The 21,284-nt window shown below is 39.2% G+C and overlaps 3 protein-coding genes across 4 annotated transcripts; 2 read left to right on the top strand and 1 right to left on the bottom strand.

The window, feature by feature from the left end:
- The first annotated feature begins 8,799 nt into the window (after nt 1-8,799).
- Nucleotides 8,800-9,570, top strand: LOC111207562 (probable histone H2A.5). The gene is made up of 2 exons (XM_048745975.1): nt 8,800-9,081; nt 9,163-9,570. Exons 1-2 carry the CDS (start codon nt 8,872-8,874, stop codon nt 9,424-9,426), a joined length of 474 nt encoding a protein of 157 aa, XP_048601932.1. The 5' UTR covers nt 8,800-8,871; the 3' UTR covers nt 9,427-9,570.
- A 1,245-nt stretch (nt 9,571-10,815) lies between these two features.
- Nucleotides 10,816-15,580, bottom strand: LOC125580799 (acyl-CoA-binding domain-containing protein 5-like). Of its 2 annotated transcripts, none has more exons than XM_048745969.1 (18): nt 15,250-15,580; nt 15,047-15,117; nt 14,652-14,715; nt 14,490-14,561; nt 14,124-14,318; nt 13,945-14,022; nt 13,688-13,798; nt 13,454-13,520; nt 13,291-13,352; nt 12,920-13,059; nt 12,632-12,758; nt 12,445-12,559; nt 12,208-12,296; nt 12,043-12,126; nt 11,776-11,961; nt 11,522-11,668; nt 11,302-11,361; nt 10,816-11,200 (listed from the first exon to the last, which is right to left on the bottom strand). In XM_048745969.1, exons 1-18 carry the CDS (start codon nt 15,403-15,405, stop codon nt 11,018-11,020), a joined length of 2,007 nt encoding a protein of 668 aa, XP_048601926.1. In that variant the 5' UTR covers nt 15,406-15,580; the 3' UTR covers nt 10,816-11,017. The 2 variants fall into 2 exon arrangements, with proteins under 2 accessions (XP_048601926.1, XP_048601927.1); XM_048745970.1 differs by having other exon boundaries at nt 14,124-14,315.
- Nucleotides 15,581-15,709: 129 nt separating this feature from the next.
- On the top strand, nt 15,710-17,648 carry LOC111207559. The gene has a single exon (XM_022705741.2). The coding sequence runs from the start codon at nt 15,846-15,848 to the stop codon at nt 17,301-17,303; it is 1,458 nt and encodes a 485-aa protein (XP_022561462.1). The 5' UTR covers nt 15,710-15,845; the 3' UTR covers nt 17,304-17,648.
- The last annotated feature ends 3,636 nt before the right edge of the window (nt 17,649-21,284 follow it).

Below are 21,284 nucleotides of genomic sequence, written 5' to 3'. Positions count from 1 at the left end.
GGTACTTAAAATTAAATCTATATATATAAAGGAGAGTTTTCTCTCTCCTTAGGCTATCCACATCACTATTCACATAGGGGCATTTGCTTCCACGTGGCAGCTTAACTTCGTTAGAACAAATAAACTGAATTGTGTTGTCGTCTTATTTAATGGGTTTCTGTACCGTAAGCTCCATTTGATTACATGCACTGAGCCTTATGTAACCAATAATGACCCATTAATTTGTGGTCCATTATAAGACATATTTCTTCTTAACGTAGAGATCTCCACCTGAGCTCCGTACCTTTTGAACTTCCGATTTTTTTTTCACATTTGTCGGCGATGTAACGGCACGCACTAATGTCAATCACTCAAGAATTCTCACTACTTTCTCTTCATTACATCTTAAATTCCTGCTTCAGTTACCAGTTTATGTGTATATTAGGCCGTCTGAGAAGCGTTGGTAAATCATGTTCTTCTTCCAGATTCGTAGCTTACTTTCTTTCTCAAACAAAATCACAATTGCATTCCTCTGAGTTTAGGTTGGCCTTTCTCTCGAGATAGTTCAAACAAGGCTCCTCCGAGGCCAATAATATTAACAAATCCAGTGAGCTGATGGTGTTGACATGGGAAAGGTATGTCTGTTCATTATTCCTTTGTTTACAGTAAAAAACCTTTACAGTTCGAACTTATCTGACTCCACTTTCTCTTCTCAGTCTATGTTAATTCAGGCGCCAATCAATGTTCACCGACCTTCAAGAATATCTTGAAAGAAGCTTTATGAACCGAGTGTTTAATGTTACAAGAAGCAACCTGAGTTTTTGGTTTGATGATGCCTCATGTAGTCCTGTGTCTATCAGATTTAGAGATGAAACTGTGTTCGTTGAAGTTGCAGAAACTATTCACCCAATCCCCACGGAAAGCTTCCGGTTCGGTAATTCCGACCAACTCATGCTCTTGCATAACACGAACACAGAATCGCAAGGTCCTTTTTTTATTTGCTAACCTTTTAACTAAATTATAGAATTATTTACAAGTTAAATCATGCAGGAAACTACCTGAAATTATAGTTTGTGGTGTTATATTTTTGGTCAAGTCAGTTTGAGGTAAGAAATCCCCTCCGATAGAGCTTCACCGAGAGGCTATTTCTTCAGATACCTTGGAGATGTGTCGAAATGGCGATAACCGAGCTTGACGGCGCCGAGGACCGTCTGTTTCAGCAACAACTGTTCCGGTGGTGGATATGCGGTGGTTCGAAACCTAGAACCGGCATTAGCTGATGATCAGATCCGATTGGGAGGTTGGAGACTGGGACTTTGATCAGAGACATTAATTGCAGAAAGGTTCAAAACGTTACGAAAGTTTTTTCCTATAGAATCGTTTGTCAATGGCCCAAGCTATACTGAGTAGCCACCGTGACTGATGCTAATATTATTAATATACTCACTTCTACTTCTTTACTTTTTAAAAGACTATGAATCGAATCTTCATGTATAGTCTATGTTCAGTGTGATGCTGTGAAAAATGTCGAGTTTTACTACAGCTTGTGCTGCTGTGTCTTTCCTTTTCGATTAATTTGATGAAGACTCTTCTGTTAAATCTACATACTTTGGCCTATCTGTTTTCTGCAAACCAGGTTTGGTTTTTATTTCATATTCTTGCCTAATCTTAACCAAGATTTTCTTGTCACTATTTTAGAGAAACTCTAGCTTGGTAATTGATGTTATGAGTATCTGGTTAGTTGCTTATTTAGTAACATGTATCTATTTCAGTTGTTTACATATTCATTATTTTCCAGATCGCTTTTTCGTTAAAGCAACCTCTGGAACGAATTATTATTTCGACCATGAATGTGTTACAAGCTAAAGTTACCTCAAAAGGTAAGGTCTCTGTCTATTATTTGCTTTGTTAACACTTAACAAAAACGTATCAGTGATCTTTTGCAACCATTGGTATCACCAGGGTCTCTTCAAGTAAAGAAGGTTCCATTATACCAATGGTTAACAAGTTACTATATTCAAACACTATATGCCAACCTCAGGCGTTTTTGTTGTGTTATAAGCAGCGGTTCCACATTATAGGACTCTCATCACTGAAACATCACTGGATCACTGGATGTCTGAAAACAGTCTCGGAGATGTATACAAAAAACTGGTGGCCAAAAAAGTGATAACCACAAAGGTTGCTGGTGTGAGAAGTTTTGTAACTGAATCAATTGAATATGTACATTCCCTATGAACACAAAAGTCAGCGACTCAGTCTTTGTAAGGAGAGCAATATAACAACTATACAACAAAACTTAGACGGCCATGGTTAAACAACAGCTACGTGAACTCAAGTGGCAACCACCTAAACAAGTTCAAAGTCATGAAAGTTTTAGTTACACTATAAAAACAATAGGGACGACTTACAGTATACACTCAATCGTATCAAATAAGTATCTTTCACCCGTATAGTGACTCTTCGAAAGATTTGCAGCAGTGTCAGGATGCATAGACGTAGGGCCAGCAGCTCAGAGGGCAAGCGACCCCGATTAGGACATACAGTTTTAAAGGGCATATATTTATTTAATATTAAATTTTTTGATAGTATTTGCATGTAAATATATTTTATAACTATTTTGAGAATAATAATATTTGCAAGAATTTTATCCTTATTTATAAAAAATTACTAATAAATATAAATAAGCGTACTGTTAAATAATAATTATTTTTAAAATGTAAAATTTTATATGAACAAATTCTTTTACTGAAATTAATTGACTACAAAGAAATATTTATGATAACATTGACTAATATTTTTATGTATTTAATTTGATAAAATTTATGTACCAATCGTTAAAAAATGCATTATTTTATAAATATTTAATGTGATTCATATTATAAATATATGTATGATTTTAGATAAAAATATAAAGGACATGTTGTTGATATTACATAAATTGGTTTTGGTTTTAGACCTATCCGGTTTGGGTGAGCATGGTTGTGCTTTTGGTTTTTTTTTTCTTACATTTTTATGTGTTTTCTGTGCTTTAAAACAAAAAGAAAATCAAAAATATTTAATATGATTTAAAAAAAAAATAGATTAGGGCATCCAAAAATATTAGACTGGCACTGATAGACACATTAGGTTAGATGAGTTCTGGTTTCAAAACTATAGCCCAACCGTGTGTCCGCAAACTATCATTCCAGAACTTACTAACTATATTTTTTCCCTCAAAAACAGCTGCAAGGCTAAAACATACATCCCACAAAGTTCTAATGAAGCTACACAGAATACTTTAGCTTCACTAAATGGATCTAACTTTCACTTAATTAAACATAGTCTTTGTTCATCTTGGTGCAAACTAAAACAAGAGCAACTCTTACTTGTCATCACAGGAGGCTGGTCAGAGAACCACGATACGCTAAAGCGACTCAGAATACGAAGAAAAAAAATGCACAGAGTCAAATTTTACGTGCAAATTCGACCACCAAATAACTGTTACAAAAAAAACTCCAAAACTCTGCAGTGAGTCTTACTACTACCGCCATCAACGGGGTTCCTGCCTACTATGTAAAGAAGACAGAGATTAGCAAACACGCTATCCATGTACAGAGATTAGCAAAACGTAAGTAAGTACTAACCAATAAACAATTTTTTTGATAAATGTTAAATAAATACTTCTAAAGTAAACATCAAAACTAACCAGTAAATACTTCTAAAGTAAACATCAAAACTAACCACCATTTCAACACCACAAAATCCGAATACTTACTTCTAATTAAGATATCAACTATCAACAGTATCGACATATATCAAACATTTGGCTACACAATTAACATACACCCCGCCACAATGGATTAAGAATTCACTTGCTGGATTTGGAATCGACAAAGTATTTAACCAATATGGCCATAATGAAGCTCCTAACAAATTGCCACATCTTTGACATGAACAAAATATGCAAGAATTGTTACTATTTTAAGAGGATGAAACCATTTATTATTTTTCTTCAAATAAGAAAAATATATGCATTTACATTATTCCTTTTCAAATATCAACTTCACATCAAGTTTAAATTTCAACTAAATTTATTTTATCACGACTATCAACTATTTATTTAACTTTAACTGAATCAATCAGTCACAGCCACTTACGCTATTCCTATTTGACCTATACAATTTCAAAACACAGTAATACACTACAGTAGCTAATCACTATCAAATGGATCAAAAAATATCATTATCTTTTAACATAGTTTCTTCTTTATATTTTTGAAAATATTTTCTTTACTAAAATCATAAAATAAATTATAAATGTATTACATAATAAAACATATGAACCGGCGCGTAGCGCCGGAAGACCACTAATTAATATATAATGTAGTGATTTGAAAGGTTAAGTACCTCTATTAATCTATTTTATTTTTCCATCCTCCATTGGTAGGACCACATTGGGGTACTTAAATTTTTTTTTTGTTTTAAAAAAAGTTGAATGATATGAAAGAAATTGATACATAAATTTTTTATTAAAAATGACATAAAACATATTAAACAAACTTAAGCATATCCATTTCCAGAAACAATGTACTAGTAATCTAACAGATAATGTGGCCTCAATATTATAAAACAATCACTATCGACATCAGTTTTAAAAATTTATTTGACTAAAAACAAGGGATGTTCGAACTTATCTTGCTTCTTCTTCATCTCCAATCTTGTCTGAGTTTCATCTGGTTTTCGCTTAGCGATGCTTTCTCTTGAAGCTTCTATCTTCTGACCTTCATCATAACCTCTGGAGGAAGAAGACAAAACAGAGGATCACGAACAGAAAATGTGAGATAAACCAAATTCGAGACAGCAGCAACATAAGATAAAAAAAAAACGGATGATTTCTTACCGATAAGGAGAAGTCGAGACAGAGACGACGAGGTACGAGGTTCTAGAGAGACACGACGAGACTCGCGAGAGAGACGACGAGATCACCGACAGAGAAGACGGAGAAGTCGAGAATGACTCGACAGAGAGACGACGAGATCACCAAGACAGAGACGACGAGGTTCGAGTGAGAGACGACGAGGTTCGAGTGAGAGACGACGAGGTTCGAGAGAGACGACGAGACTGAGAGATAGACGACGAGACTCGAGAGAGACGACGAGATTCGAGACAGAGACGACGAGATCACCAAGAGAGTAGACGGAGAAGTCGAGAATAAGAGCGCTTTGATTTCTCGCGACAAAGGAGAGAGACAGCATTGATGGGCGTCCAATGAGAAAGCGCCACGATAGGGCTTCTTACCATTACTCAAAAACCCAGTTTTGGTAGCGCTTCTGCATTAATTTGGCATTTTTGATTTATTTTTTTTTTCACTTTTGTTAAGTACCTTGTGTTAAGTACTCCCGATGGAGTTGCTCTAACAACACAACTAAAGTCGCATGTATCATATGCTGGTTTGGAGGAAAGCTTTCGAACCCGTTACCTTAAATAGTGTAAGGTTATTAAATAACCAACTTAGCTAAAAAAAACTTTTGATTTTTATAATTATTGTTTGGCGGTCAGAAACATGGGCTTGGTCTGCTTCTACTCAGGACCGACTATGCAAGGAACTATTCATTGGCTTTTATGCATTTACCTATACATGCAGCCTCTTTATAGTCAAACTGAACATGATGATCGAGATGAGTTTTTGAGTGATGCTACAACAAATCTCAGCATGTCAAGAAGTAGAAAGCCAATTAAATCACTTCAAAAAATTTAAGATATATATGGATTAGACAACAGTCTGAGAGAAAGGTAAACGAGGTCGTCGAGGCTGCAGATACCATTCTTCCTAGTGTTTTCTCCTTCTTGTCTTATTTCATTAAGTTTATTTTACAAGCTTTTCTCTTTCTAAGCTATTGTTTGGCTAAATATGAAGATTGTCTCATCATACTTTCTAAAACTTTATAGTTATAAAACCATACCTTGTATGTTTATGTTTTTTTTTTAAATTTGAAATACCCTAAAAAAAAACCAAAGACTGCAGCTTGTAATACATTTGACCTATATTTTTTACTTGTTATTGCTTAATGTAGGTTTCTCAACTGCTTCTTAGGAATGAAAAATGTCAACTTTTATTAACATGGTATCAAGATAAACCTCGTTTAATTAACGTGGGGGATGAATCTAACGGCTGAGATTACTCCAGAGTGTTTATACCCTCTTTCCTTTGCGGCTCCCACGTGTAGCAACTAAATACATCGATAACAAATTCATCATCATAATCATCAATTACATCATCATTATGGTGTGTAAATATTCAGATATGGACATATATATATATATATATCTCTTAGAATATATTTTCATTAATTTTCATATATCTTGTAAATCTAGTTTATAAATTAAACCATTGTATAAAGAGAAGGTCTTAGACCTAAAGATTAATACATGAAATTTTTTACGATACTCTTGTTTTCTGATATGGTATCAGAACCCTACTAGGGTTTCAATTCTTTACTCGCGCCGATCATCACTCTTTCTTGATTGTCGTTTGGTTCTGGCATATTGTTCATCATTCTTATTTGATCAAAGTCAAAACCGTGTTGAGTTGAGATGTCTGAGGAAGTGAAGACTGATGGAGCTTTGGTTAAAGATGGAGAAGTGAAGGAGACGAGTGGAGTTCAGCGGAGAACCAACTCTCCTTATGATTTGAGTTCAGTGACAATATGGGAAGTGTTATTTCCCAACCGTTGCTGAGAGGTTTGAACTATGATGAGTGAGCAACCAATCTTCGACTTGCTCTTGTTGCGTTGTTTCCAATGGATCAGAATCACCAACTCGCTCGTGCGACTGGTGCGACAATCTCTTACCCGAAAAGATATCGAGGATTTGTAGGGAGATTTGATTTATCTACGAGTGACTCGGCCAGAGTTGTCATACGCGATCCACAAACTCTCACAATTTATGCAGGCTCCGAAACAGGATCATATGGATGCTGCTATGAGAGTTGTGAGATATCTGAAGTGGATTCCTGGTCAAGCTGTGTTGCTGAAAGCGGGCCAGCCCCTTATACTTACTGCTTGGTGTGATGCAGATTGGGGAGGATGTCCTCTTACTAGATGATCTTTGATGGCACGGTTTATACAGCTGGGAGATTCTCCAGTCTTATGGAGAACATATAAACAAGACACAGTGTCAAGATCATCGATGGAAGCGGAGTATAAAGCGATGTCTGATACAGTTCAAGAGTTGCTTTGGTTGATGAATCTACTTTTTACACTTGGAGTTCGATTTGATGCCTCAATACCGGTTTATTGTAACAATATCTCAGCGATTTATATGGCGGAAAATCCGGTATGTCATGAGAAGACTATGTGGGTGTCAGTTATCATTTTATATGAGACAAGATAGTTAGAAAATTCATCACAACGAAGCATGTCTCCACAAAGATGCAATTGACTGATATATTGACAAAAGCTCTTGGGAATAAAGAGTTTGGAGCATTTCTTATCAAGTTGGGAGTTCGAAATCTACACTCTCCAACTTGAGAGATGGTATTCGGATATAGAGATGTCAAACATGTTTATCCATCCCGTTTGGTCCCGTACTGCGACGGGTTTGTCATCGGGTGGGTTACAGCGGGCATGTCCCACGCGGGCTGGGGTCCTCAGAATACCGGCCCAAACCCATACCACATAACATACATGCCGTGCCGTCCCGCGGGATGCCTCTTTATCAAACCGTCTACTACAACTTCCTTCATGAATGTTCAAGTGAAAGAGTTGTGTAAGAGAGTTGAAGAGAGCTCATTAAGCTTCACTAAAGCCTTATCAAAATCAATGCCATAAAACTCTGTTTGTGCTTGTGCTCTTGAGTTAAAAATCTTTTTTTTTGTTATCAACATAAGATTTTATTAAGTTTGAATCTGATTGAGTTGTTGTCTTTGTAATAACTTGGCTCAAGTGTTGTATGTCTTCATCAAACCATCTCTTTTTGTAATTCTTTGGATTTTAAAAAAAAATCGTGAATCACTTTGTCAAATTATACAAGTGACATGATATACAACTAACTTTTCTCCTAAACAACATCAGTGTAACCAAATTTAATTTAAGAAAAACACCATTTCACAGTACTGAAAACAAAACCAATCAACTTAAACAAGAAATCCCACATTGTAATAAAGCAATTCATAGTTGTGTGTAATAAAAAGAGAAAATCAAATCAAAACACCACCAGAGCTCGAATCATTATCGCTAGAGCTGGAGTCGTCATCGCCGGATATTGAATCATCATCACCGGAGCTCGAATCATCATCGCCGGAGCTCGAATCATCGTCGCCGGAACTCTTTATGTTTTATGGGAGAAAAGTCACAAGAATCATTTTCTTCTCACTCTCTTTCTCGTTTTTTCAGGTGAAATAAGAAATGAAAAAAAATGTGGGTCCATGTAATCCAGCAAAAGGCCCAGCCCCGCAAAGACTCGTCCCGCGAGGCCTGCAAGTTTATGGGCCTAGAAAACCTCGTCCCAATACCGTTTCACGACAGTCCTTTACGGGCCAAGTCCGTGGTCCAAATCCATGATTACTATCTCTATTCGGATATGAACATATCTCTATATATCTCTTAGAATATATTGCCATTAATTTTCATATATCTTGTAAATCTAGTTTAGGAATGAAACCTTTGTATAAAGAGAAGGTCTTTGACCTAAAGATTAATACATACTGTTGTTTTCTGACTGTAAAGAGTGACCGTTGGATCAAAACCAGCTAAATACAATCTGAACCGTTAACTTCACTAACACTCGGATCGCCAGCGTGGCAAAAACATGATATTTTATTTTATATACATACATGTTGCTATGACCTCATTACACAAACAGTACACTCAACTCTCTTTAGATCCGTTTATTAAAAAAAAACAAAATCCCGATGGAGTCATCAGCAGCAGCAACCAAGCCGGCGAGAGGTGGAAGAAGAGGAGGAGACCGCAAGAAGAGCGTCTCCAAGTCCGTCAAAGCCGGTCTCCAGTTCCCCGTCGGTCGTATCGCTCGTTACCTTAAGAAAGGCCGTTACGCGATCAGGTACGGCTCCGGCGCTCCGGTCTACCTCGCCGCCGTTCTCGAGTACCTCGCCGCCGAGGTAATAATTCTCCATAAGATCTCTCTGATTGTAATCTTTTACAAATCTTGATTATAATTATTTTTATCTGTTAATGTTAAGGTTCTTGAGCTAGCTGGAAACGCGGCGAGGGATAACAAGAAGAACAGGATAAACCCGAGGCATCTTTGTTTGGCGATAAGGAACGATGAGGAGCTGGGGAAGCTGTTGCACGGTGTGACGATCGCGAGTGGTGGTGTGCTTCCGAATATCAACCCGGTTCTGCTTCCTAAGAGGACTGCTGGTTCGTCTCAGGGTGAGAAAGTGAAAGCAGAGAAAGTGAAAGCTTCTTCGCCGGCTAAGAAGCTTTCTCCCAAGAAGGGTTGAAAAACGGTGTCGCTTTGTTTTGTTTAGGGTTTCTCATTAATGTTATTTATGTTTTTATACATTTGTAATGAAGGAACTAACTTCTCCGGGTATGTTTCTGAGTTTCTGTCTAATCGAATAAAAAAAATAAAATATCTTTCTGGATCTCATTCTTGTTATTCATCAAAGATTGAACTTGAGAAATTGAATGTAGAGTTATGGCAAAGTCGGTAGTATTAATCAAAGCAGTTCGTTAATGACTGTTTTAGCTGAATAAATGTATCATTGTATTAGGTTTTAATTTGTGCCTGATTGAAGAGCCTCATTAGAGACCCGTTTAAATTGCTCGTCAGCGTGCGATGTAACTACTCTCCAGTTGATTTTTTTGCTTTACTTGGGTTTTGTTTTATTTTGATTTAATGGGATTTGCTTTCCTATTTGACAACGGATGTAAGCGAACCTATGTTTGTTCATGTCATTTAAAACAAAAAAATACTTACAAATGGTTTCATTTCGTATAACATTTAATTAAAGATTTAAAGTTGATCGAGGAGTTAGAGTGTTTTACTGTTTTTAGCAGTTGATCGAGGAGTTAGAGTGTTTTCTCTCAACCTTTGTTGGAAGAGGAGTTAGAGTGTTATACTGTTTTTCATCTAGTAATTAAACTGGCCACTCAATTTTTTTTATTTTTAAGTTCTAAGATTTGGACAACAGGAATACAGGCACCAAAGCGAACCTGGTCCATTTGGTTGTGGTTATGTCCTTTCCACTTGGGGTCCAGTGTTCGAAACAGCTTTGGTACCCATCTCTCTCTCTCTATCTCTCTATCTCTCTGTTCCTTCGAAGTTCGAATGACTCGTATCAAAAACCGAGGTAATAATAATTACCTTTTTTTAATTTAAGAAAAGAAAGCTAGGTATTGTTTAGACCAGCATTATCGGTGCATGGGCATGTAGTGGTAAAAATAAAAACACGAAAACTGAAACAACGAGACAACGAGAGCAAGAGGGGTATATAGAGATCCCACCTTATGAATGGTAAATTGGTAATACATGATCAAAATAACAAAGTTGATTAATATCATATTACTAATATGTAACATACTAATATATCATCACATCCTGAATACTAAAAAAACAACATTTTATGGTTGCCACTAGTGCTTGGTTCATCGCGTGGTTTCTTCAAACAGGATCTAAGGTTTATGTTTGGTGTTGGTTGTCGCTGGTGCCATTGGCTCTGCAGTTCATCATCTTCTTCGCGTTTTCTGGTTCATGATGCTTGGCTTTAGGAGTATCCTGTCCACATCACAGAGAAAGTACACCTAGTATAATGAAATCATGTTACACTCTATAACAGTAACTTAATCCAAGCACAAATCACCACCATATATATACATACATACATACATAAAAATCTTCCAAACGGCAATAATAATAAAGCTCAATCATACGATTGTAGATATACCCATTTACACCTTATTTTCAGTAAAGAACCAACTCTGACAAGTGTACCAACAAAATTTCTGTATGATGTTTATCTCTTTTCTAAAGGTAAATACTGATGTAGAAGAAGAGGCTGGTAATGGAAGAGACAAAACTTAATGGGGGAATCAAGTTTTTGGCGGAGGAGTTCCAGCAAGCCATCCCCAGACGCCACCAGAGCTTTGTCGTTTGCCATTCATATTGACGGCGGCTTGTTCAGACGCAACCGCTCGTTGACGGTGGAGTAGTTCGAGTTCCTTTTCAAGTGTTTCCATTGTCTGAAGCTTTTGTCTTACCTCTGCAACTTCAACCTGAAGGGAAATTGCAGAGGTCCAGATAATCAAACCCAGAACTTACAATACACTTTCAAAAAGGAAAGAAAAGTAATATTCTTGGTAAAGAATCTAATTACCTCTAACTTGAAACACCTTGACTGTTCTGCTGCAAGTTGGCTCCGCACAGAGTGAAGTTCCTAATACATCAAAATACAAAAAGTAATGTTGATATGACAAAACAATCTCTCAAGAAAATTCTCTCAAACTCATGTGTCTTGCTTATTAATACTTTTCCAAATGATACAATGCAAGACTGAATAAAAGAACTAATTTGAAGGCAATAGTATTATTTATTACCTTGTATAACTCTGCGCTTCTCGTTTCTGTTTCTGTTAACTCTTCCTTCAGTTGCAGAGTTTGTATCTTCTCCTTGCTCAGTGATGCCTCCAGTTCTTCCTTCTCCGATCTAAGGGATGTGATAATGCGCTCGCTTTTACCTTCAACCTATGGATTTTCATATTCAAAATGACAAAAGAAAATACAGAGAAAAAAATTTCAAATCTCTTCATATTTTCACATTTTAAGGAGGGAAAAGTTATGCGGGAAGATACCTTTGATCCGGAGTTAACATTATCCATGACAATTTCCCGTACTTTGCTTTCTTGGCTCACCCCGATCTCTGACTCAATATCTCTTGTGGTGGCGTTGTTAACAGCAGAAACACTATCACGCACAGGAGAAGCTTCCATAATCTTTGATTTCAAGCTTGATTTGTGGCTTGGTTTAAGAACATTCACCTGTGATTGGCAAAATACAGAGTTAACAACCGAGTTGAAAAAAAATACAAATCATGACAAAATGTATGTAACTATGAGTACCTCGTTGTTGTAACGTCCGTTGTATCCACCAAAAGCAACGATTACGTCTTCACCATTATATGAGCTCACAACTAAACTCAATCCCTGTTATCAAAGTAACGTTTTGCAGCTCAACTCTGGAAGAATGAAAAAGTTCCACGTTTCTGGAAAAAGAACGTTATCTACCTCGCTAGCGAGAGGTACACCTCCTTGGACTGATGTGAGTACTGACCACGCAAGAGTTGACATATTTAATACAACAGTCTCACATGCCCCTGCGGTAAAAGTACCAGCAAGCATCACAATTAATCACAATAGAAAGTTATTTGTTTTTCCAGGAAAGGTTCCAGTGATGTAACGTAAAAAGTAACACATGCTTGTTGGGAAGATTAAGAGTCGCAAAGGGAAAAGTGCAAAATATACCGCTCTTGTTATCTCCACCGCCAACGATAAACCAGTTCTCCCCAATCGTCACACCAGCGTGTCCAGCACGTGGAGTTGGGGCTTCACCTTGTTGTGCATGTCTTGACCATTCCATCTATAATATGGAAACGCATATGTTAAGAAGCCAACAAAGAGCGTTGTTGAGAAAAAGAGAAGCTTAACGTACAGTTTGCAAATCAAGAACGTGCAGATCACTAAAACAGTTTGTATGTGATCCTCCGCCAAATATTAGAAGATGACGCTCAGCATGCACTGCAGCTGCATGATCAGACCTTGGAGATGGAGGGGAACCCCTGCAAGTTGACAGAAGTTTAACTTTGAACTGCGGAAAGTTGATAACTGGCGGATTTGTGAAATTTCCTTCAATTTCTGAATTTGTATCTAGTCTTTAAACAAATGATTTGACTTCTTCAAAAAAAATTGAATAAAGTGCAGAAACGTCATAGGATCTTACACGGCATCTATCTCATCCCAGGTCATGGTATCCAGATCAAGTAGATGCAAATCATTCAGAAGCGATTTATTTACATCCTGGCCGCCAAATATCACCAATTTTTTTCCCACAAGAGTCACTGACTGGCCTCCACGTGAAATCTGCAAGCAAGAAAGAGTGATAAACATAGTGTCGAAGAAGCCAAACTACATACTCCATTTCAAATATCAGAAAGAAGATCAATAAATTGCATTCGGATGCAACTTAACACCAGGGAATACTAAGAAGGAAAAATGAGAGCCAATTGTCATATAAGGAAAGTTTACTAGGTTACTACATAGAAAAGTTTCCCATATAAGGATTAGAAAAACTTAGGAGAAAAGATGATGTACCGGTGGCTTTCCATCTGTCTTTAAGATTGACCATGTACAGGTATGCAGATCAAAGACCTTAACTGTGACGAGAAAACAGAAGAAAAAGTGATATACAAAATAAGCATGCACAAAACTACAACTTACCTGAAATTAGCAACTTCATAAGCGTTTAAACTCTTACCTAGAATTGATTCTGAGGGATCCTTTGCATGGCCACCGATAGACAGAAGCTTGTTGTCCCATGGTATCTACATAACAAAAAGGGAAGGCCAGTGATAATAACGTATTTCAAGATTATATCTGCTATAAACTAGTAGCATGTGGATTTCATAAGGAGATTACTGTACTTTCAACCTTGCCTTTGATATATCAAGGCTAGAAAACCAAAGAAAAAAATAATAGTTAGAACACAAACCAACGAATGACCAGCACAGTGAGTTAGTGTTGCTGGAGATGATGTTTCCTGTGATTCAGTCACAACCTTGGTTTCAACTCTTGACCAAGTCCAGTTTTTTAGATCTAAAACCTGTATTTCAAACACCATTTACAGAAAATATGCTTTTATTCCACAGAAAATAATAGGAGAAGATTCCTGAAGGTAGGCAAAACTGAAACCAAATATTCTGATTAGATACAGTTAATGCTTTTCAAAGAATGCTATAAGTTGCTTACATGAAGATCACCCAGATAACGCCCGTTGTGGTTTCCACCATACATATACATCTTATCTTGAATAACCGCTGCTCCATGCTGGAAACGAATTTAATAAACAAGAGTTAGAAAAGAGAGAAGATACACGAAGAGAGATCCTCTTCTTTGATGTTCCACAAGATGTTTAGATAAAACAATACCTCATACCGAGCTTTTGGTGGCTGTCCTAATGTAAATGGTGCCGTCCACTGGTTATACACAGAAATAGTATTTGGGTTTTCCAAAACTACATCTTTATCTTGGGTTTCCATCAACCGTCCATCCTCTGTAGCAGTCGTCATTGTCTCACCAAAAGAACCTCCATTCTCAACACTCGGCTCCGCCTTTGTGCTCTGCTACAGAGAATCAATCCCAATTACTAAATGAGTAAGATACATCTCTTTAGGAAAAGGAATGAAAAGTCTGAACCTAAATGGCTAAAGATGGAATGAAATTTTGCTAGCAGTACATGCACAAATTGAAACTTGATCCTATGTACAAGCAATGAAATTTTTCAAAAAACTCACACTGATTTGGACATCTATAGCAGGCTCTGGGGCAGAGTTCGTTGGATTTGGATACCAACTAGGATCTCCTTCCTTTTTTTAAAATGAGGAATATAGGGGACGAATTTAGCCGATGATCCACAAATTAAGCAAAATGGGCATAAAAAATTCTCTGTTGGCTACCTCTAGAATTTTCACAAAGTGACGCATTGCCTCAATGGAGGGCATGGCTCCAAGCCCCTGCCAACTAGTAAACACGTACATCTCTTAGGAAAGCTCACAAGGACAAAGTAGGTTTGTATTTGCATAATGGGAATCTCTAAGATGACTTTCCCACGGCATGTGACCATCATTTTTGCATACAGTAGTACAACACCAAAGTTTAATGCAACTCTTTTCATTTATTCCCCATGCATGGAAACAAAAGTACCACATCTAAAACTACTACTACATCATCAATAATACTCTCTTTTGCGTTTAATGTCTTTTGGACTAGGAAGCTACATAATGTAGCATACACTGACGGAATCTAAAGAGCCTCTCCTTATTAGTGTAAGGAAGGCAGGGATGAATCTAACCTTCTCCAATTGCTTTGCTCAGCTGGATTCCACGCACTAGGTTTTGGTACATTGCAAGGTCCTACAGTAGCCTGATTAACATGTCAAGCCAGTATCAATAAGCCTTTCTTTTACCACAACGATGATCAATAAGTCGAATCGCCAATCAAATCAATCATGTTGTTTAGATCTAGTGGAATTCGAAATAGATATTTGTTTCGGACCTGCTTGTGAAGCGCGTGGAGAAGCAGCGCGGTGTCGTTGGAGAATTTGGAGCTGAGTTGTTTCACGGAAGACGGTACAGATCCGTCGAGGCCGAGGTACGATACGGCGGCGTAGAATCTGTCGGGGTAAGCGAGGGTAGCGCTCGCCTTCGCCATTTTTGTTTTCCTTTCGCGGATTTGATTCGAGAGACGATGGGGGAAGGAGGAAGAGCCAACAACACTCGGGTTCAAGTTTTCGGATCAAGAAAAAAAAGAAAAAAAGAAGGCTTTCGGATCAATTTAAATTTAGTTGTTTAATTACGAATGGATAAAGGTAACACATTAGTCTAAATCAAAAGCGTCCCTGAATGGGCTTAAGTTTCTCTCTCAAGTGGAAATAAGTGAGTGGAGTGTGGGTCCCAGGAAAAGCAAGAAAAACACGTTATCTTTAAGCATCGCAACCACTTTATGGTACTTTTTCATACTTTCCAGCAAAAGATAAGATAAGTTCTAGGGTTCTTGGCTCTTATTGGAAGTTCAGTGCGTGATTGGAGACGTTTAATCGGTGGAAATCACTTGGAATTAGTTGGAGTGAAAGGGTGAAACCGCTATAATCGATGTCGGCGGCTATGGACAGAGCCTTAATGGCTCTATCTTTGGAAGAAGAAGAAGAACCGTTCGAGATGCCGGATCTTCCGGGTTTCTGTTCGAACGAGAAGAACAAGCTGAGTTTAGTGGGAAGAATTTTAAATCCGGAATGTCAGAAGATGTCAACTCTGATTTGGCGGATGCCTGGAAAATGGCAAAAAGAAGGCAAATGTCGAGGAGTTGCTCTGTCTCAGGAGCGGTTTCAGTTCTTTTTTGACCAGGAGCACGATCTAATGGACGTTTTGGAGAAAGGTGTTCATACGTTCAATGAATGGGCGCTGGTGATAGAAAGGTGGGTGGAAGAGCCTCCGGAGGATTATCTGCAGTTTATTCCCCTGTGGATTCGTATAAGTAACATTCCCATGAACTATTATACAAAAGAAGCTATCATGGCGCTGGGAGATCTGGTAGGAGAAGTTAAAGAGGTGATTTTCGACCCTCAGAAACCACAAACTCAACCTTATGAAAGGGTTATGGTGAAATTTAATGTGGCGAATCCTTTGAGGATGTCAAGGGTAGTCAATATCAAAGGAGCGAAACCGGTGACTATTCACTACAACTATGAGAGGATTCAGAAGCGGTGCTTCACTTGTCAAAGGTTAAACCATGAGCAAAGCATTTGCCCTCTGGTAGTGAAGAGAAGGAAAGATGAAGCTCTAGTAAGGCGTCAGAGGATCTCAAAGGAGTTGGAACTAAAGAGAACTGTCTTGGAAGAAGATGATCCCCTTTTTGGTGTGCTTAAAGAAGATCAGGTAGGGATTAATCCAATCACGGGAAGGCCAAAAATTGTGAAAGAGGTGCTGGACGAGATGAGACAATATCTGAGGTTGGCCACTGATGAAGATAGAGTGGTTAGGGAGGACAGAGTGAGAAGCTCGGTTGCAGCGGTAGAACAAGACCCCTTTCTGCAGCGGACTGTGTTAAGGCTGGAGGCACCCCCAACTATGTCTCAGGACTTTAACAAAGGCAAAGGGCACGTTTTCTCGTATGAGGAAGCTAATATGCTGAAGTCGGGCGGAGCTCAACAGGAGAAATTAATGGCTTCTGCTATCAGAGCTGGCACTGCAGGGAGATGGAATGCAGGAAACATATCGATGGTGGACAGTGAAGATGCAATCTTTGGAGGCAACTTTATGGGTTCTTCTGATGGTTCTACGGTATTTAGCACTGGTTTCTCGGAACCATGTGCTTCGTCCGGGACTATGAAGAGAACATACCACCGCAGGCGCCCTCCTAAATCAAGAAGAAAGCCTAGACCTTTGTTGGCTGCGGAGAAGGAGGAAGGGTTTCTGTGGGATAAAGCGGCTGGGAAGAGAGTAGAAGGGAGCAAGAAGAGGAAGGTAGAGACTGAAGTTGGGGAGCTTTTAGTTTCGGCGAAGTCTAAAACCCCAAAGGTGATCCCAAGGGAGGGATCGCCCAATTTGTAATGAGCATATTCAGTTGGAATTGCCAGGGCTTGGGGCGTACTCAAGACCTGACAATTCAGCGGCTCCGGGAAATACGTCAAACACATTTTCCGGAGATCATGTTCTTGATGGAGACAAAGAATTGTAGAGATGTTTTAGTGGATTTGCAGCAGTGGCTTGGTTATGATAGAGTTTTTACAATTAACCCGAGGGGCTTGAGTGGAGGCTTGGCATTATTTTGGAAAAGCGACATCAAGCTAGATATTAAGTATGCGGATAAGAATCTGATCGATATGAAGGTTCATTATGGTGAAGTCAGTTTTTTTCTCTCTTGTATATATGGAGAACCGGCATCAGAGGGGAAAGAGATTGTATGGGAAAGAATTAGTAGGATAGGAGTCAGAAGAAGAGAAAAGTGGTGTTTGATAGGAGACTTCAATGAGATCCTAAGTAACGATGAAAAGATAGGTGGTCCGCAGAGACCGGAATCTTCCTTTAAGCCTTTTGGGGATATGCTCTCCGCTTGTGGAATGGAAGAGCTGGAATCGTCAGGGATCAGATTCACATGGGCGGGACAGAGATGGCAAAAGTGGATTCAATGCTGTTTGGACAGAGCTTTTGGAAACAAGGCGTGGCTGCAAGCTTTTCCAGCCTCTAATCAGAAATTTCTGGATAAGCGTGGTTCGGATCACAGACCTGTTCTGGTGAAGTTTCAGGTTTCTCAAGCGCGGGAGGCAGGTCTGTTTCGGTTTGATAAGAAATTTTTGTTTCAACCAGGGGTGAAACAAAAGATCATTGAAGCGTGGAGAATTTCTGAGGTTGGGTCGGTCAATCGAAGTGTAGTGAAAAGGTTAAGAGATTGCAGAGGAGTGTTGAGCACTTGGAAGAAAGAACGGATTTTCAATGCCAAAGATAGAATACACATTTTGGAGAGAAGATTGGAATGGTTTCAATCTAGGAACTATCCTTGTTGGCATGCGATCAGAGTGATAAGAAAGGAGCTGTGCAGAGCTTATAAAGAAGAAGAACTTTTCTGGCAACAAAAAAGTATGGAAAAATGGCTCAAATATGGTGATCGAAATTCAAATTTTTTCCATGAATCAGTTAAGGCGAACAGAGCGAAGATAAAGCTGATTAAAATCAAGGATGTAAATGGAGTGGAGCGATGGTCAGAAGAAGCAAAAGCTCAGGTGGCACTAGACTACTTTAATGAATTGTTCAAGTCTTCTAATCCACCAAGCTACCAGCAAGTGTTCCAGGAGATGGTTCCAAGAGTCTCAGATGCAATGAACCAGGGGCTGATGGCGGAAGTTACAGAAGAAGAGATCAAAAGTGCTGTGTTCAGTATTAAAGCTTCAAGCGCCCCAGGTCCCGATGGAATGTCGGGTCTCTTCTTTCAGCAGTTTTGGGAAGAAGTGGGAACTAAGGTGTCTTTGGAAGTGAAGAATTTCTTTGAAAGAGGGAGAATGCCGACGGACTGGAACTTTACCTATCTATGCTTGTTGCCAAAAGTTCAAGACCCGGAGACTATGGCTGATCTGCGGCCGATAAGTTTGTGCTCGGTGCTGTATAAGATCATCTCGAAGGTGATTGTTCGTCGTTTACAGCCCCTGCTTCCAGAGATAATATCTGTTAATCAATCAGCATTTGTGGCGGAGAGATTAATCACTGATAACATTGGGATTGCGCATGAAGCTGTGCATGCATTACGTGTTAACCAGTCAATCATGAAGGAGTATATGGTGGTAAAAACGGACATGTCAAAGGCGTATGACAAGGTGGAGTGGAGCTATCTCAGAACTTTGATGGAAGCTCTTGGGTTTGCCACGGTTTGGATTGATTTGGTGATGGCGTGTGTATCCTCTGTCTCCTTCGCAGTGTTGGTGAATGACAAGCCCTTTGGAATGATCAGACCTCAGCGTGGATTACGCCAGGGAGATCCTCTCTCTCCGTTTCTTTTTGTTATCTGTACTGAGGGTCTCACACATCTACTGAACAGAGCGGAAAGGATGAGTTTGCTCAACGGTTTGAAATTCTCTGAAGAGGGGCCTTCGGTCCATCATCTCTTGTTCGCAGATGATAGCCTTTTCATGTGTAAAGCTACTCAAAATGAAGCTCAGATTCTTCATGAGGTGTTACTGAGGTATGGTAAAGCGACTGGCCAGACTATTAACTTACAGAAGTCAGCAATCTCATTCGGGGCACAGATTGATCACGAGTGTAAAGTGGTGATCCAAGAAGTGTTGGGTATTATGAATGAAGGAGGGTCAAGCAAGTACTTGGGGTTGCCGGAGTGCTTCAGTGGGTCGAAAATAGAGTTACTGGATTACTTAAGAAGCCGGGTGAATGGAAGGTTGAATGCATGGTATCTGAGGAAGTTGTCGCAGGGTGGAAAAGAAATTTTATTAAAAACGACAGCCTCAGCGCTCCCTGTCTTTCCGATGTCAGTTTTCAAACTCCCGAAAAAGTAATTGCCAATATCTCGGGTGCTATGGCCAACTTCTGGTGGGGTTCTGATGCTCATCTTCGAAAAATTCACTGGATTGCGTGGGAGAAACTTTGTTTGTCAAAGGAGAGTGGAGGAATGGGTTTTCGAGACCTGGAAGCTTTTAATCAAGCGCTTTTGGCAAAACAGGCATGGAAAGTATTATCGGCCCCTCACTGCTTATTGGCTCAGCTCCTCAAGAGTAGATACTTTCCAAACTCAAACTTCTTGGAAGCCAAAATTGGAGACAGGCCATCATATGCATGGAGAAGTTTGTTGTTTGGGAGAGAGTTGTTAATTAAAGGTCTACAGAAGAGAGTTGGAGATGGAAACTCAATCAACGTTTGGACTGATAGATGGATGGAGGATGAAGCAGATGGGTATGGATTGAGGGCGCCCTGGATTAAAAACTGCACCTTTAATGTTAACCTGAGGGCAAGAGATTTGATCGATTTTCAGAACAGAAGATGGAACGTACAGGCGCTGGAGGAGGTCTTCGTGCCATCAGATATTCAAATCCTCATCAAGAATCAACCTGTTACCTCCAAAGAAGACTTCTGGACGTGGAAATTTAACAAATCAGGGGCCTATTCAGTTAAATCAGGGTATTGGTTAGCGTCCCAAGAAAAAAGTAAAGACCTGCGCAGCTGGGTGGAAGCGTTCCCATCAATTAACACTCTCAAAGCCCAGGTTTGGAAAGTGCAGTCTGTTCCAAAAATAAAGATTTTTCTTTGGAAAGCTCTTTCACAAGCCCTTCCGGTTGCTGAATTGCTAAGTGAGAGAGGAATGAAGTGTGATGAGAGATGTCAACTGTGTGGATTTGAAGGAGAATCAGTGAACCATGTGCTGTTCAGTTGTCATCTAGCCAGGCAGTGTTGGGCACTCTCTAATATACCTTCTCCTCGGAAGGGGTTTAATGATCAGTCTATATATGAAAATTTGGATTATTTATTGAGGCTGAGTAAGGCTGTTACGACTGATGGTGAAGCAGTACGAAGGTGGCCGTGGATGCTGTGGTTTCTGTGGAAGAATAGGAACACTTTTATCTTTGAAGGTAAATCCTTTGATGCAGAGGAAATCTCAAGGAAAGTGAAAAAAGAGGCGGACGCCTGGTTCCTTGCGCAACAAGTGCAAAATGGCATGGAAGAAGTAGAGGCAAGTGTGCGTATGAAGGGGGCTACGCAAGAGAATCAGGCTGTTCCAGGAGGCTGGGTCTTGTGTGAGTTTGATATGGATTGGTCGAAGCGTCATGACACTATGGGGGCCGCTTGGATTGTAAAAGATGAGAATGGCAGAGTGTTGGAACACAGTAGGAGAGCCTTCTCGGATGTGAAGACAGTGGGGGAGGCCAAGCTTCGGGTATGGTTGTGGGTAATGGAGAGTATGAAGAGCTTGAGAAAGAAGAAGGTTAGGTTTGTCTCAACTTTTGGGGATTTTGTGGAGGCAGTTGAAAAACCTATATCCTGGCCAGCTTTGCAATATGAAGCCTCAGAAATAAAGAGAGAGCTGCAAGCTTT

This window comes from Brassica napus, chromosome A2, assembly GCF_020379485.1.
Source record: "Brassica napus cultivar Da-Ae chromosome A2, Da-Ae, whole genome shotgun sequence".
Taxonomy (NCBI): domain Eukaryota; kingdom Viridiplantae; phylum Streptophyta; class Magnoliopsida; order Brassicales; family Brassicaceae; genus Brassica; species Brassica napus.
The sequence above is the reverse complement of the archived record's forward strand: the minus strand, read 5'-3'. Positions and strand labels throughout refer to the sequence as shown.